Source organism: Nanorana parkeri, unplaced genomic scaffold (assembly GCF_000935625.1).
Source record: "Nanorana parkeri isolate BGI_ZX_2015 unplaced genomic scaffold, ASM93562v1 scaffold54, whole genome shotgun sequence".
NCBI lineage: Eukaryota > Metazoa > Chordata > Amphibia > Anura > Dicroglossidae > Nanorana > Nanorana parkeri.
Genome location: NW_017306322.1, coordinates 2644261 through 2659643, shown reverse-complemented (window position 1 = coordinate 2659643; position 15383 = coordinate 2644261). Strand labels below are relative to the sequence as shown.

General features: G+C 41.6%; 1 protein-coding gene across 5 annotated transcripts in view; it reads right to left on the bottom strand.

Annotated features, from left to right (window-relative positions):
* The window catches only part of LOC108804146 (exocyst complex component 1), a 43386-nt gene that overhangs the window by 6619 nt on the left and 21384 nt on the right, over positions 1 to 15383 (bottom strand). For 2 of the 5 annotated variants that reach the window (XM_018575909.1, XM_018575915.1), the window contains 5 exons: positions 14443 to 14548; positions 12772 to 12807; positions 11981 to 12025; positions 7052 to 7215; positions 5506 to 5616 (listed from right to left, as the gene is read on the bottom strand). In XM_018575909.1, coding sequence (XP_018431411.1) covers positions 5506 to 5616; positions 7052 to 7215; positions 11981 to 12025; positions 12772 to 12807; positions 14443 to 14548 — 462 coding nt within the window. The remainder of the gene's footprint in view (positions 1 to 5505; positions 5617 to 7051; positions 7216 to 11980; positions 12026 to 12771; positions 12808 to 14442; positions 14549 to 15383) is intronic. The other 3 variants (XM_018575921.1, XM_018575928.1, XM_018575934.1) reach the window with 2 other exon arrangements.

Genomic DNA, 15383 nt, shown 5'->3' with positions numbered 1-15383 from the left:
ATCAGACCATGTATAGTATAGAAATCATGTCTGAGCTGGCTATTGGACCTTACACTAGCACCACATGAGGCCACAATGTTAGCTAGCACCACATGAGGCCACAATGTGCACCTGGTAGAACTTAGAGAACATGTGAAGAGAAGACAAGGTGGCAACCTTGCTAATCTGGGAAACAGATTACATTGCACGCTATATACTGAGAATGCCGCAGCTGGGATGGATCCCGACAATATTTTCAAGATCCACCCCGCTGGCTGATTGACAGCGGGCTCTGCCAGCTGTACCGGCCCCCTCCTCATCTGTTCCTCCTGTCAGCGCTGGAGGATCGGAGAGGGGGGAATCCCTGTGGGGAGCGGTGACTGATATTCACCGCTCTCTACAGGGAGATGATCGGGAAGTGAGTGAGCGGCTGAATGTTTCGCTCACCTCCCAATCAATAGAGCCGACGTATGACAGTTTCAATGTCACACGTCGGCCCTAACTATGGGGATGAGTGTAGTTCACTCACCCCATAGTTCTCCTTTAATGTTTACCATAATTAACTTTGTCTGTATTGTGCTGGTAGATTTCATTATAAGATGTAAAATAGATTTAAACCCATTCTCCCCTAATAAAGGCCTAAACATCACAAGGCGTGGGTGGTGCAATGTAAAGTAATGCACTTTATCTCAGTTTGTTCCCAGTTTGCTTCTCCACTTTCACTTTGAAACTGTTCAGAATAGCTTGCAGTCTGCCCAAAGAATTAGAAAGATAAGAAATATTTGTTAAACTATTTTAGGTATACTGATGGGAACACATAAACAGTGTGAATTTCCCAAACTTGACTACAAATGTTCCACCTAATTTTTTTCAAACAGAAGCAGCAGTGGGGAGATGCTTCCTCAATACTGTATGGTGGAAAAGCTCGGAGCATGTGCATGTGACACTCTACCCAGCGAATGATGTCAGCACTCTGTCCCACAGCATTAACACCTTGCACGGTGGAAATCAGCAGCAAACAGGAAATTTAAACCCGCCTAACGACCAATGTAATTGAGGTTGCTCCCGCTGCTTGGCTTGACCAGCCTTTCTCATGGAGTGAGTGCACAGGAAATGTCGGAAGTTCTGGATCTGGAAAGTGCTCCGCATGCTAAATCATTACTAAAACAGAGCCTGAAAAGCACCTTACTCTGAACCCAGAGCTCGAAAAAGTCACTCCCAGCCTATGCCCACAATGTTCAGCCCAGCAAGGGCCGGACACGGCACTTCAAAAGCCAGGCACAGGATGGCTGAGCTGGGAGGGCTGAAATCAAAAAGACCTGCTCTAGCAGTGATGCAGAAAAGATTGTTGATAGAAGAGGAATTTTTGAAGGATAATAAAAAACAGTGCTAGTAAAAATAGGTTAATCTTTTAATCAGCAGAGCTGAAGAAAATACTTCCATTCCTCTTAGAACACTGACAAAAAACTGAGGCATGCTGGTAGTAGGATGGACTATCCTGGGTTGACCGACAGTCTTTTGTTTGTCAGTGTCCATGCCTCCTGTAGGCAGCAGTTTATCATGTAGGTGAAATAACGCCTGTGTCCCTCAATGAAAGAGAAAGAAATCATAGTTTTCCATTTAATTGCTAATCATTTATGAGCAAAAGAAGCAAGATGGAGAAACGTGGGAAAATTATCTGACAGATGACATTTGTTATCTCAGTTTAGTCGTATGTGACTTTAGAGTGTCCTGCACTAAGTAAGCTAGTTGTTTTGTTCCTAAATCACTTCATTTTTCAAGCCTTAGCTAACTTTACAAATTCTCTACAAACTCATTGCATTAATAACGCCACCATGATATCATAAGCTGTTGTTTAAATAATAAATTGCTTCCTTCCTGATCAAACTGATACGATGAAGGTGCTCAAGCTTCCACATTAATCCATTAGCTTCATGAATTACAATATAAATGTCAGGGAGACTTTTACAAAACCACAACAAATGAGTGAAATGAATAATATATAACGTCATAATTTAGATTTACTAATCAGCCCTTTGTGTTCCTTTAGAAATTCTGGGTAGCAATTTTGTGGTTCACTCATCTGTTCATCCTCACATAAGAGCTTCCTTTTATTTGCGTAGATGCTTTTTAATAGATAAACAATAAGTATCCCTATTTTGGCTCAGACAATAAGTCATTTGCTACTGGTTTTAGTGGTGTGTTATTACAGGAAAAAATTTACTGAGAACAAGTTATCATATTGTACATAGAAAACCACAGTAGTGGAGATGAACTAACATGCATAAAAACAAGTAAAAAGAACAAACTTACTTCAGGGGCGTCTAACCTTGTATGACTTATAATAGTAGCCACCAAACACTAAAATATATTTTTAGGTGGAGTTGCCATTTACCATATTCTTTGAAATTATATTTAATGTATAACCATCCGCACAACACTTAAACTTCATCTTAACATGAAACCTATAATTTATCACCTAACAGGGCCGGACTGGCCATAGCGCGTATCGGGCAGTTGCCCGGTGGGCCGGGCTAAACACAGTCAGCCGGAATGTGTTCGGCCTGGCCGCCCCGCTATGCCCGATGCATAGTGTCGGGCACTTGGCAGCCCAATGCAATGCATCAACCTTCTCCTGCACTGGCCTGCTTGGACGCTGTAGATCTGCCTGCTCTGAGCAGGGCAATGAGAGCCTGAGAGTGGTATCTCTAATCCGGTCGGCCGCACTCCATTCGCCTGGTGCGGTGTGCTGGGTTACTGACTGGGTCTGTCTTTATCTGGTGCCGGAAGCAGCGGAGGTGGTCCTGGCAGGCTCTATTAGAGGAAGGCAGCTGAGGTCAACCCAGTAGGAACCCAGCTGTGTGCATGAGTCACCACCAATCCACGTTTGTCATCCTGAGCATGGAGAGTGCCAGGGCCCAGGAGTTGCATGCAGCAGCAAAGGTGTCTGTGTCCCCTGACTGACAGCACCAACTGGAGCTTTAGGACAAGAGGGACACCATGAGGAACAGCTGCAGAGTGCCATCATTGAAGCACATCCAAGGTAGGAAGGAGACTGTGTATTACACACAGTGTGCACCAATAAATTGGAAAAAATACCTGGCTATTACTCCCAGTATATTTAAAGGTGTACAGGGAGTAATAGACTGGTACGATTTGCAATTTACAAGTCATTTTCACAAGCAATGCCCCAATACTAAGCGCCGATACCTTTACTACTTGCACAGTAAAAAAACCCTTGCGTGTTCAAAGATTGAACCCCCTCTCTTCTAACCTCTTGTTGTGTCTGCGTTTTCTCAATAATGAAACACTTGAAAACAATTTGTTCTGAATAGTGTGGTCTCCATTGATGATTTTGAAGACTGCATTAAGGTCCCCTCTTAAGCACCCCTTTTCTAAGGTGAATAAGTTTAATTGTTGGCGGCGGTCTTTATTGCTCAGGCCTTCTATCCCTTTAATAATTTTGTAGCCCAATGTGCCACCCATAGAGTCTATACTGTACTGTGTCCCCTGTAAGTAGGCAAACTAGGCAGCCCTGAGGCCTAAGACAGGCGTCTGTGCTCCTGGCAACCCACATGCTATTACCTGTAAGACAACTTTACATTCTTTGAGCATCCACCCGAGCATTGTCGGCCGCACATAAAGCTTTCATTTTGGAGTGGAAATTCTGTATTGCGGCAGTTTCCAGCCAATAGAGTCTCGACTCTGAAAGCCCGGTCAAAAGCTGTCATTGCAGTGGTGTTGTGGTTGGCCTGTGTACAGAATAAGTGGTATTGTGCTGGAATTACTGAAGAACTGGGAACGCTATTTCGGGATCAGTGACAGGTACACCATGCTTGGGGTACGGAGGATGGCTAGGTAGGTGGAGATTCACTGAGGATATCACAATACGTCTCTGCAGCAGGCTTCCTGGATTGTTGCAAGGTGTGTATGCTGGTTGTAGCAAGACTTGGGTGTCGTCTGTAGCCCTCCTGTACTTACCAGCAGCTGGCCTCTTGACTGTGCTTCCGTGTCTGGCTCCACCCCCAAATTGGACTGGGGTGGGGCCTTCGGGGTCACATGATTGGGCTGCTAGTCTAAAATGCCCGAGCCTATTTTTTGTCCCAGTCCGGCCCTGCCACCTAACTTCTAACCCTAACCACCTAGTATTAATCTAACACCCTAATCTGAACCCTTAATGCTGAATTAATCACTGCAGCAACATAATTTACCTTTTATGTGCCCAAGCTCTTGCTTCTGAAACTACACTATATACAACAGCCAATCTGTGCTACTACTGGACTTGTACAGAAAATCACAACTGGAATGTATTGAAATCTTGCATAGATTAAAAACATTTTTTTGTCATCAACATTTACATTGTACTCATTTCACTAATAGCTACATCTTTGCATGATGCACTGCAATAAAACTAATGTAAAGCATTTGATGTCCAGCAGATACACATGAAGCAAAATATGGTGACAGACAATAGCATACATCCCCCTGTACCATCAATGTCAAATACATGGTCCAAGAGCACAAAATTGGGAATATATGTCTATGGTACAATAAGGAGCTAAAAAATTACATGTATATATTGGGAAGAGAACACACATCTCCTAATATACAAATCTGAAACTGTTACTCAGGACAATGGTAAAGTCACCATTTTATGCTGTCAAGAACCTTGTAAGGCCCAAAGAAGCCATTCCTGGAACTTTGCCACATGTAACTAGGACATGTTACCATGTACATCATCTCAAGGGGGAAAAAGGCTTTTCCCTGACATCTTGCAGTTTACTGATGAGATTTCCCAGCAATGCACTGCTGATGCAACTATCTCAGGATGCATCTCTTAGGCATGGGCTACATCACCAATGACTAAGAGGACCAGGAAGTGGAAAAACATTAATTGTAAGTAAAAGAAAAATATGTTAATTTACCAAATGAATGTAAGATTTTATAACAGCATGCAGAGCTGCATGCTCATGTGATTTTAAGTGAAAGGGGCTAAAGGTCCACTAAATGTGTGCCGACATTGTCCTTCCTTCTGGAAGGACAGTGTCAGATATATAAAATTGCTGTTGCAGTGTTTGAGATGGTTTTAGGTCACCATTTCCCAATAAGTGGTGTAAGTATTAAGTGTATCTTCTGAACATGAAATTTAAACCGCCAATGCCCACACTGAGACTGCTCCCAGCAGCAGTCCCATGATTTTTGGATGTCTACACAAGGGAGGCTTTCACAAGGGAGGTTTGGTAAATACAATGCATAAAATATCTTAAATGCACATATAATCTTATGGGAAGATTTTTGTTAAAATGAACGGTCTGGCATCAGGGTCTCTTTAAGTTGGCACTAAGACACCCCTTGACCTGCAATTGCTGTTGTTTAACTTCAATGCAGAATAGCTTTTTTGCTTCCTCCTCCAATTTATTTTTGCACTCTGCTGCTCTTTATTGCCTGGCTTGAAAACAATAAACTAGACAGAAATGCTAATAAAACTGACACAACTAACATTAATAAATAAACAGTGCCCCTTACCATGGGTGTCCGAGACATGCTCTGATGCTGAGATAGATTAAAGAATTTACTGATGAAATCTTGTTCTGCCAGACAAAGCGGCTCCAGTTCACTTAAGACCTGTTCAAATATCTGAAAGAAATCCAACGTAGATTGACTATGTAGACCTTATTAAGCACATTTAAGCATTTAAAACTATGACAGGCAATCACATTAAACACAAAGGGTAACAATTAAAACACAAAGGCAGAACTACCCATAAACACTCTAATGGTGGCCATACACAGACATTATATTATACAATTATTTATTTAATGTCCACCAACTGAGGACATTGCTGGGGAGTTCTTATCTGGCTCTGCTCTGCCATTCTGTCCAATGTACAATACCGGAGCTCAGGACTTATACCCATATTCTTGAGGTGGTGTTCACTGAATGATTAAACCTAAAACACACAATAGGAGTGTGCAAAAAAACAAGCCAACCTTCTAAAGCCTGCAAAGAAACAAGGAACACGGTATGGTCCGAAACGTTTAACCTCTATGGGATTCATATGCTTCAGAAGTAGTAGAGCATTATGACTGATTTGACATTCAGTTGCTGTAACTGGATTAACGATGATTGGAAGGGAACATGTAAGAATGTTTCCTATGAAAGCCAAGGTTCCCATGGAGTACTTGAAGCTGCCACTGCCCAACTCAGAAAAGCAGTAAGGCTTCTTTCACACGGGAATTCCGATCAAGTCTGCCTGTTTTTCAGGTGGACCTGATTGGAAGCCCGATGTTAGTCTATGGGCAGCCAGATCCAAACGGGTTCCATTTCGACAGACCTGCCCATGCTAGATCGGAGTTTATCTGATGTAAACGGACACATGTCTGTTTACATCCGATTCGCCACAGACCAACATGGGTCCGATCAGCAGAGAATCTGTGCATGGATCCCCTGTGGATTGGAACCGAAGGCAGCCATCTGAAAGGGGCCTAATCGTTTTAGGACACAGTGACTTGTCTGCCCTAGAACTAGTACTGCTTCTGAAAGTTAGGCAATGGTAACCTCCAGCAAAATCTATGCAATCAATCCAGTTTTCGCACACATAAAAAATAAATTTTTTATACACACGCAAAAAGGGAGTGGTCCAAGCCCAGGAGAAATGTAATGGCGGATATCCACGGTGCAATAGGACAATTTCACTGCCCGTTGACAGGCTTCAAGGACAAACATCTCAAGCTCAAAGTGTATCTAAAACCCAAAACAAAAATGATGGGGCTAGTAGTTTACAAAAGATAGCTAAAATAGTTTTGACTGTCCTTTTCAGCTCACAGGAAGCAACAAGAGCTCTAGATTTACATATATTTTCTGTACTTGCTGAAAATGTTCTTAGCAAACAGCTTAACTAATAAGGCCACCACATCTAAGGACTTGTAAGCTGCAATATATTAAATTTTTGTCTTTGGGTTTAGATACATGATGCATGAGTCAAACACATTTTTGTTTTGGTCACTCTTTTGTAAAACCTATTTACACAAAATAGCATTGCATATAGCCTGCAAAAATAACCTGAAAATACCTTATCAAACTTGGTGCGGTCGGCGACATCCAAATCAGAGGCGGACATGTTGCCCATATCCAGCAGAGAAGATGACTGAGATCTGCGATTTCCCGTGCTCTGGACAGACAGCTTATTCAGACTGGATGTGGACCCCGTTAGTTTTCCAGAGCTCCCGTGAAGACCTGGATTCCAGTACAGGGATACACTTTGTATGAATAGGGTCTAGAACCATGATCCTCTGTAATGTTGGCTATACTGACCAACTAACCCACACTAACTTCACTTCTCTAAATATAATTAAAGCACGGGTGGCCAAGTGAGTAATTCTGTTTTTGTTTGTAAAACCTGTACTGGAAAGACATCACTATTCACTACTAAAATTACTGCTATTATTATTATAGGACAGCTCAAATATTTTTGAAGCGTACACTCCAAACTAACTCAAGAAAACCTGCTAAATCTTAACTTACCTGTACAGAATAGTCATCCTAGTGTGCATATTCTAGCACACAACTATGCTTGTCGTGCCATTCCTTGCTCTGGGAGAATTGGTCATTATAATGTCAACTCTCCTAAATCTCAGCATCACAAAGCCAACAAAGTGATGAATGCAGTACATTTTGGCTGATCTGGGATATCAAACCTTTCAAAAAGATCTTTAGCAAGTAATGCATGGTAAAGAAAATACCTTATATGTTATGCTTGGTGAATCAAAGTCCTTTGTTCTCATAACTTAAACTTCAATCAGCGGAATGTCCCTGAAGAAGACTGCACTTTGCATGCTCTTTTGTAGTTGGTGATTGCAAGCTAAGGGGCTAAGGGACCGAAACTGTTCAGAGATCCCTGGAAAGGTATCTACAGCTTGGGTCTTAGTAAAGACTTAATGTAAAATGCATGCTGCTAGTCCCACACTGCTGTCTATTATATTATATGTACAGTATAAACGTAAATGTCTGGAAACCTCCCCAAACGAGCAATATTAAGGGCCAGTGGAGGCAGTTATTTCTTTACTGACACAAACAGCCCCCTTTTCTGCTCTCCTTTATCACCAGTCAGAAACTAGCTGTTTTTAAGGCAGAACTCTGCGCAAACAAAAAAACTTTACTTGTAGTGGGGCAATGCCTGAACTGAAAGGGTTGCATGCTCGTTCAATCTAGGGGACTCAAAGAAATCTGTTTTACTTACCTGCTCCTCTGTCCTCCTGGCTCCTGCCAGGCTGCTAAACCGATCCCAGCAGCCCACTCAGTCCTGCTCTTTAGAGGTCCATTGACCTGCATTAGATGCAAGGATGCTGAAGAATATTCCATAGCCAGAGCGGACAGGGAGAGAGGCGAGCACTGACCACTGCAGGACCCAGGATCAGTTAGTAAAGTAAATATGCTTTGAGTCCCCTAGACAAAACGAGCACTTAACCCTTGCAGTGCAGGGGTAGCCCCACTGCAAGGTTACGTTTTTTTCTTTGCCCGGAGCTCTCCTTTAAAAAAACAAGAAGTTGGGCAATATTCATTGTTGAAATTAGTTATTAAGCTAGGATGCACATCACTAAACATACATCACATGCTAACCTAGCCTGAAAAAAGGGGAAAACAGGCATTTTACTTAAGGGTCATCTATGCTTCATCATGACAATAAATCCACAGATATGGTGATCTCTTAAAGTTAAGAAAGCACCAAACATAGGAATTTGCCAACTTGATGACAAAACTTCATTTAATTTTTAAAATCTAAGACTAGGTGATATGTTTTCTTCCTTCTTTATTTTAAACTTATACGAAAAGATTTTGCAAAAAATAAGCATCTGGTAGGTCACGAATGTGGGACAAACCCTAAAGAGTTAAAGGGATTGTAATTTTTTAACATCCGATTTCTTTGGCATTTTTGCTTTGCAGAGGAAATCCAAGCCGCACCTGTCTGGCTTACTTGGCTAAACACTGGGTGCATGCATGTAGAGTTTGTAGTGCTGGGGTTTCTTGCTAGAAAGCCCAGCATGCTTTTCAAACCATGTGTCATGGATTCACATGATGCTGGCGACGTACACTGTACGTCGTCAGTCACGAAGGGGTTAATGTTAAATTGTAAAAGAAAGATTTGATATAAAATACTGTAAAGATTAAAAAAAAGCAACAGGAAATTGAAAAAAATCCAATATGTTTTTCCTCCTAATGTTGTTCCCTACTGAAAATTTCAGATTTGATTTACCAGTAACCCCTAGATAGATGCTATAGAGGTGTGCTATACTACCGTACTTTCATTGACACTGCACCCTTACTCGATATCTGGCCATAATGTCTATGCCATAGGCAGTGCTGCTCGACCAGGTTTCATAGAAGTAGCACTGCCACCAAAAAAGAAAGCCCCCTCCACCTGGAAGGTAACCCTAAAAGGAAAAGTATTGGGAGAGTAAATCTTACTCTTCTCAATAGTTTGAGCCGGTGTGTGACACTGCAGCTGTCATATGTCGGCTCTATAGCTCAAGAACTGAGCAATCATAAAAACAACTTACGTTGACGGCTTCTTCCTGCAGAGAGTAGTGATCGTCAGTCATCGCTGCCAACAGGGTTTCTCCCTCCCCTCTCTGTTCCTCCAGCACTCATTGGAGAGAGAAAGACAGGGGAGGGAGTGGGCAGAGCTGTCTGTCTCTAGAGAGGCAGAGCCAGCTGTCAATCAGGCAGCAGGGTGAATCCTTACAATATTGTCAGGATCCTTTCCGGCTGCAGCACGGTTCTGCGCTGTCGGCATTTAGTGTGCAGTAGCCCGCTATTTGCTAAGTTTGGGTCACAGGAGTACATTAGTAAATATACTCCGGTGACCCAAAAGAGAACTAAAGCCAAAAAAAGGTTTGGCTTTCATTCTCTTTGAAGTAATCCCAATGCCCCTGTTTGTGATGAAACAGGAACCTGACACTCCATTACTTTTCTACAGTACAGGAACATCTGAAGAGGTTGTGCTAGGGCTGGGATTTTTCACTACCTATATTCCCTACCTTCTACCCCATTAGGCAGGTGAGGTCAACTCTCAGATCAAAGGAGAACTATGGGGTAAACTTTTTTGACCATAGTACTCCTCATGATCACGGGAGGATATATACTGTGTCCTCCACTGACCCATCACTCAGTATATAGAGGGCTATTGCCTGCTATATGCTGAGAGCGCCGCAGCCGACCAGCTGTGCCCGCCCCTCCCCTGTCCATTTTTCCAGTCAGCACACGGAAAGGGGAGGGGGGAATCCTTGCAGGGAGCAGTGACTGATAGTCACCGCTCCCTGCATGGAGAGGATCGGGAAGTCAGCGAACAGCGTATGTGTTCGCTGACTTCCTGATCAATAGAGCCGACCTTTGACAGACTCTTTGTCGCAGGCCAGCTTGAATTATGGGGATGAGTGTTTTTCACTCACCCCATAATTCTCCTTTAAGGGCATCATCAGAAAAGATAACCTAGAAAAGTTTTGTTAATTATGAGGATGCCTTCTAGCATTTAATTAGTGAGTTTTATAGTAGTGGACATGCATAAGGTTTAAAGAGACTTCATAAGTTAACACCATGCAACTGAAGCATAATAATAACTTCAAAATACAAACAGGCAATGCTGACTTTAGTTGGACCGATTCAAGTGTACCATCATATTGAGACAGACAGTTAACACTCTGTTCTATAAAAATACATAGTTTTCTTAGCTGCTGAATGTCTGTTTAGATAAACCTCTCCAAAAATAGAAAAGACTTCTAAGTAAATGATAATTTAAATGGCAGATGGGGATGAGTAAACTGACTAACAAACCAGCCCAATCAGGATATGCACGATTCTCTGCACACCAGACTGATCTGCATTCAGGAAAATCAAAAGTTTGCGATTAACAGATTCTTCTAAATGTATTCCATCAGTAGAAGCAGTGATTCACAAATTTTTCTCTAGAATATTTGTACAGAAAATTTGTATTTCTCTGCAGATTGGACAAGTTAGCATTAATAGATTTTAGGTGAATTACAAATATGTGCAAGTTGCCTATTTACCCGATTTACAAATTGGCTTGCTTATCTCTAGAGGAAGCCTGTAGTTAAATATCCTACCCATAAAGTCTGGAAAGCATCACACAAACTTAGCTTAAGCAAAAAAACAACCTGAGGACAGGGCTGTCTTGGGGAACTAGTTTGATCTTCTCAGCATGTGAAGCCATACAAGGTTTAGTTACTGTAAGGAGACTGAGGGCACTGCTTCTTGGGAAACATTTGCAAACAGGCCCCCAAAATGGGAAATAGCTTCTGGGTAAAAGCCATGTTTACATGGTAAGCCAGTAAGCATCTCTAATCCTTCCTTGCACTTCATACGCCAGTGAGGACACTTTAGTACCACTTCACATGCTAACCAGTACCATCTGCTAATCACAGATGACACCCGGGTCTGGTGCTGCAAAGTTTGTGTCCTAAATGAAAAAGCCAGTAAGGTGGACACAGCAGGTACGGTCTTGGCATAAAACAACCGTTCTTCAATGATATTATGTTCATCAGCAGCAGGACTCCTGGACAATTGTTTGTAGTGTGTGAAGATAAATGCATTATTCTCTAAAGGAATAAAGAATTACCCCATTTAATGGCTAGGCCACAATTCTCAAATACAGCAATTGCAGCTTTTAGGTATAATACACCCAAGGAAGTTTTTTCTAAAAGAGGACCCCCTCAGTATTACCATTAGGAGGAGTCGCACACAAACAAGGTCTTATTTCTTGAAACAAATGCTTGCCTTGGATTGTTCATAACTCACTCATAATAAGTATATCATTATTAATGTTCAAGCTAATTTGAGCATAAACATCTGTTCACCTATGGCCAGCAAAGGACTGTAACAGTCTATCCCATCTATACCCACAACCCCAAGGATCATTATATATTATCCCCAGATCAAGAATGCATCAGGTAAGGATGCTGGTTGAAGGCGACCAGCTCATACTCACTTTCTGTCTCCTGTTTCACGGCACTCTCTTTTCGAGGCAGCGTAGCTGAGATGAATTAAGTTGCAAGCATCAAAGACAAAGATGCATTAGAAAACAGGCATTTAGCAAAGACCATGCACAAGAAGCAAGTTAAGCACTAGTAAGAAAGAGACATGCAGAAGGCTATATTATGCAGTTACGGTTATCTTAAGCTGTAAACAGTTACATGGACAATCTGACATTTTACAATCATGTAAAAATACACACACAGTCATCAACTGTATTAGAAATTCATTCTTATGTATGATGTAAAGGATGATGGGGTTATGTATATCTCAGACATGAAAGAGGCACTAACAAAGACAGTGAAGTGAACTAAGCCTAAATGCCTGTTTAAAGGACCAATGCAAATTCATTCATAGGTAACTTGCTTTTTTTGCCATACTCTATAATGTACTCAGTGTCCATTTACTGGACTTATACACTTTGGACTACTGGTGGAATCAACATACAGGGCCCTCATTAATAACCTATATAAATGGGAAAGTATCAGTGTTATCCATAGCAAACAAACTCTTGTTTTCTCTTTTTCACACCTCTAGCTGAATGGAAGATTGTAATTGATTGCCAACAATCAAGACCCTTGTTTTTGTCCGGAACACTGTGGGTTTTTGTGGGTAAATATGAAGTTAGGTAAAAAAACAAGACAAGATTATTTCACAAGAAGACAAGGGTTTTCTGACTTAGAAGGTGGACATCAGGGGGTAATTCATATACTTAGTGAACAGTAATGTGTTTGCCTTCTCCTTTACCGTTTTTATTGATTATTCTTGTTGAACCAACATTATCTGCATTAAAAAGGAGAAAAATGTGTAGTGTGAAGACAGCTCATTCCATGTAACAGATAACAAGGCCACCACAAAACCAGGCATGCCAAGCCACACACCTCCAACCATCAGCAAGCACATCTCCTCACACAAGCAAGCATCAAAGATCACTCTATCACAAACCAAGTGATAGAGCAGAATTCAAATCTAGCCCATAGGCAAGCTCTGCAAGGGCTACGCATAAGCTGGAAAGCACCAAATCTTAGAGGGTATTGTACTCCGATTTGCTTTTTTTTCTGAATATGCCTTGGTCATAACTAGCAGACACATGGCCAAAAGATGTGTATTTATTATTTCCCTGTATGCGACATATCTATTTTCCAAGATGTAAGACTTAACGGCCAACAGAGTATGGAAGAGCTGGAACCTCTGTCAGGTTTTATTGCTACCTGTGACCCCCGTTGGCACACTTCCCTTCACTCCCTGCCTAAGTAACACCAGAAGAAATAAGAATAGATGTCTCTAGCACAAAGGTCAATAGAAAGAAAGAGGATTTAACAATCCAAAGATCTTCTAAAACCATGAAACTGTTGCTGTTCTTCTCCACATTTCAGAGATTTTTCCATTACTTCCTGTCCCTGTGAGACTGTTTCACGGGAGCAGGAAGTGAAGGAAATTTCCCAGGAATACAGGCAGCTGTGAATACCCGACAAAGGTTTTAACACTTCCACTCTCCAACCAAAACTAAAAAAAGATATATTTGCATTGAATCTGTATTTAATGCTGAACCCCAAGTAACCAGATAAATGCACAATTACAATACATGTATGTGAACTGTTGTAAACAGTCAAAGGATTTGTAATCCTGTTGCATCATGACCAAGGTGACCTTACTTTTCTCCCCTGTAGTTTAGCCATACACTTTGGTCACCAAACTACTCCTGCCCTGTAAGTGGATACAGAAGAAGAGGTACACTGATAAGGTCATTCATTCCTTCTTTCCAAAAAGCAGGGGAGCACAGATTGGCTCAGGGTGCTGCTCCTCCTTCCTCCATTCGAAGTGCTGATGCACAGGGGATTACAGAGGCTGATCTCAAGAATTATCTAGGTACATGTTAGTTATTAATAAACAACTCTATTAAATGTTTTTATTACCTTCTTAAAGTTCAGTTTTAATGGGTCTCATTTATCAAAGTATCAGAAATAAGAATTGTCTGTTGTGCCTCCCAAACCATAGAGTACTTGTGTCAGACACTATGATGAATGAGGCCCAGTGGAGTGAAGGAAAACTGTACGAAGGGTTCACATCAAGTGTGGCACACTTTTGTTGATTAAAGATTTAGGTTATTTTAAAAGTCCCATGTTTGTGCCCAAATCTCAATTCCTTGATGTTTCATTCAAACAATAGGCTTCCGAAAAACACATACTGATTATAAGAGAATATAACACAAAAGTGAAATTAGATCTATGCCTGTCACATAAGGCACATGGCCAGAGAGCCATAGGGAGAGGCTCTCTCTACTCAAGTAGACAACAGTATATGTTCTGGTCAGTGCTGCTGTAACTTTCCTACAGAACATAGAACCTATACACTGCATTAAGTATGCTATGATATTACAAACACCCCCATAAAGTTTTATTTGCTCATCTAGCTTACCAAACTTCTTTCCTTCTTTGGCGGAACCAGTCATCTTGTTTTTAGCCACCTCAAAGAAATCCCGGATCTCGCGGTCATATAAGCGCACAATGTAATCAATGTAATTCTGCAAATAAAAGAACAAACCGACATTCAGTGAATCTTGGTCATGATTACTGCAGAGTACTACATTTCCTGTCAGCTCTGACAGACGTCTCAATTTGCACTGTAAAACCCCTTTGCTTTGGACTTGTTTGCTGTTAGAGTCGCTCTTGTAAAAGTCCATGCCATCGCCTAATGTCAAGAGCATACTGATCTGTTTTGTTTAAAGAAGAACTCCAAGCAAAAGTGTTCCTAACCCTTGCAGTGGGGCTACCCCTCCTACTTGTCATCTCTATACGCTGTGTACAGAACGTGATGATTTACGGGACCTTAGACCACTGCAGTGGAGGGGAGAGAGGCTCAAGGGAGAGGTCTAAGAGCCGACCGGCTGAGAGCATAGGTTTTAGTTGTTTTTTTTTATGTAGACATAAACGAGCAGTTAACCCTTGCAGTGTGGGGGTAGTCCCACTGCAAGGGTTAATAATAATTCTGCCCAGAGTTCTGAATAAGCTGGAAGCCAACACAGCTCCTTATTAAAAGCAAGCCATACACATTACTTTAAAATGTTTCTCGTTTAGCCCCGCAAGGCTTAATGAGAAAAAAGAGCCCAACACCCCATTAGCTATGTGGATGGGAGAATCTCTCCTACTGGCTATTATATTCTGACAGCTGGTACCTGCAGCTGTTAGGATACCTCAACAGTGACTGTAGCGGATTTAATCAACATAGCAAAACAAGTTTGATAGACAGACATTCCCCGCTGATTATTCTTGTGAATAGTCAGTCAGCAGGGTTGTATCTTTGCAACTGAATGCTATTCCTGCTACTGTTTCATAAGGATTTCGGTGGATTCCTGTTGA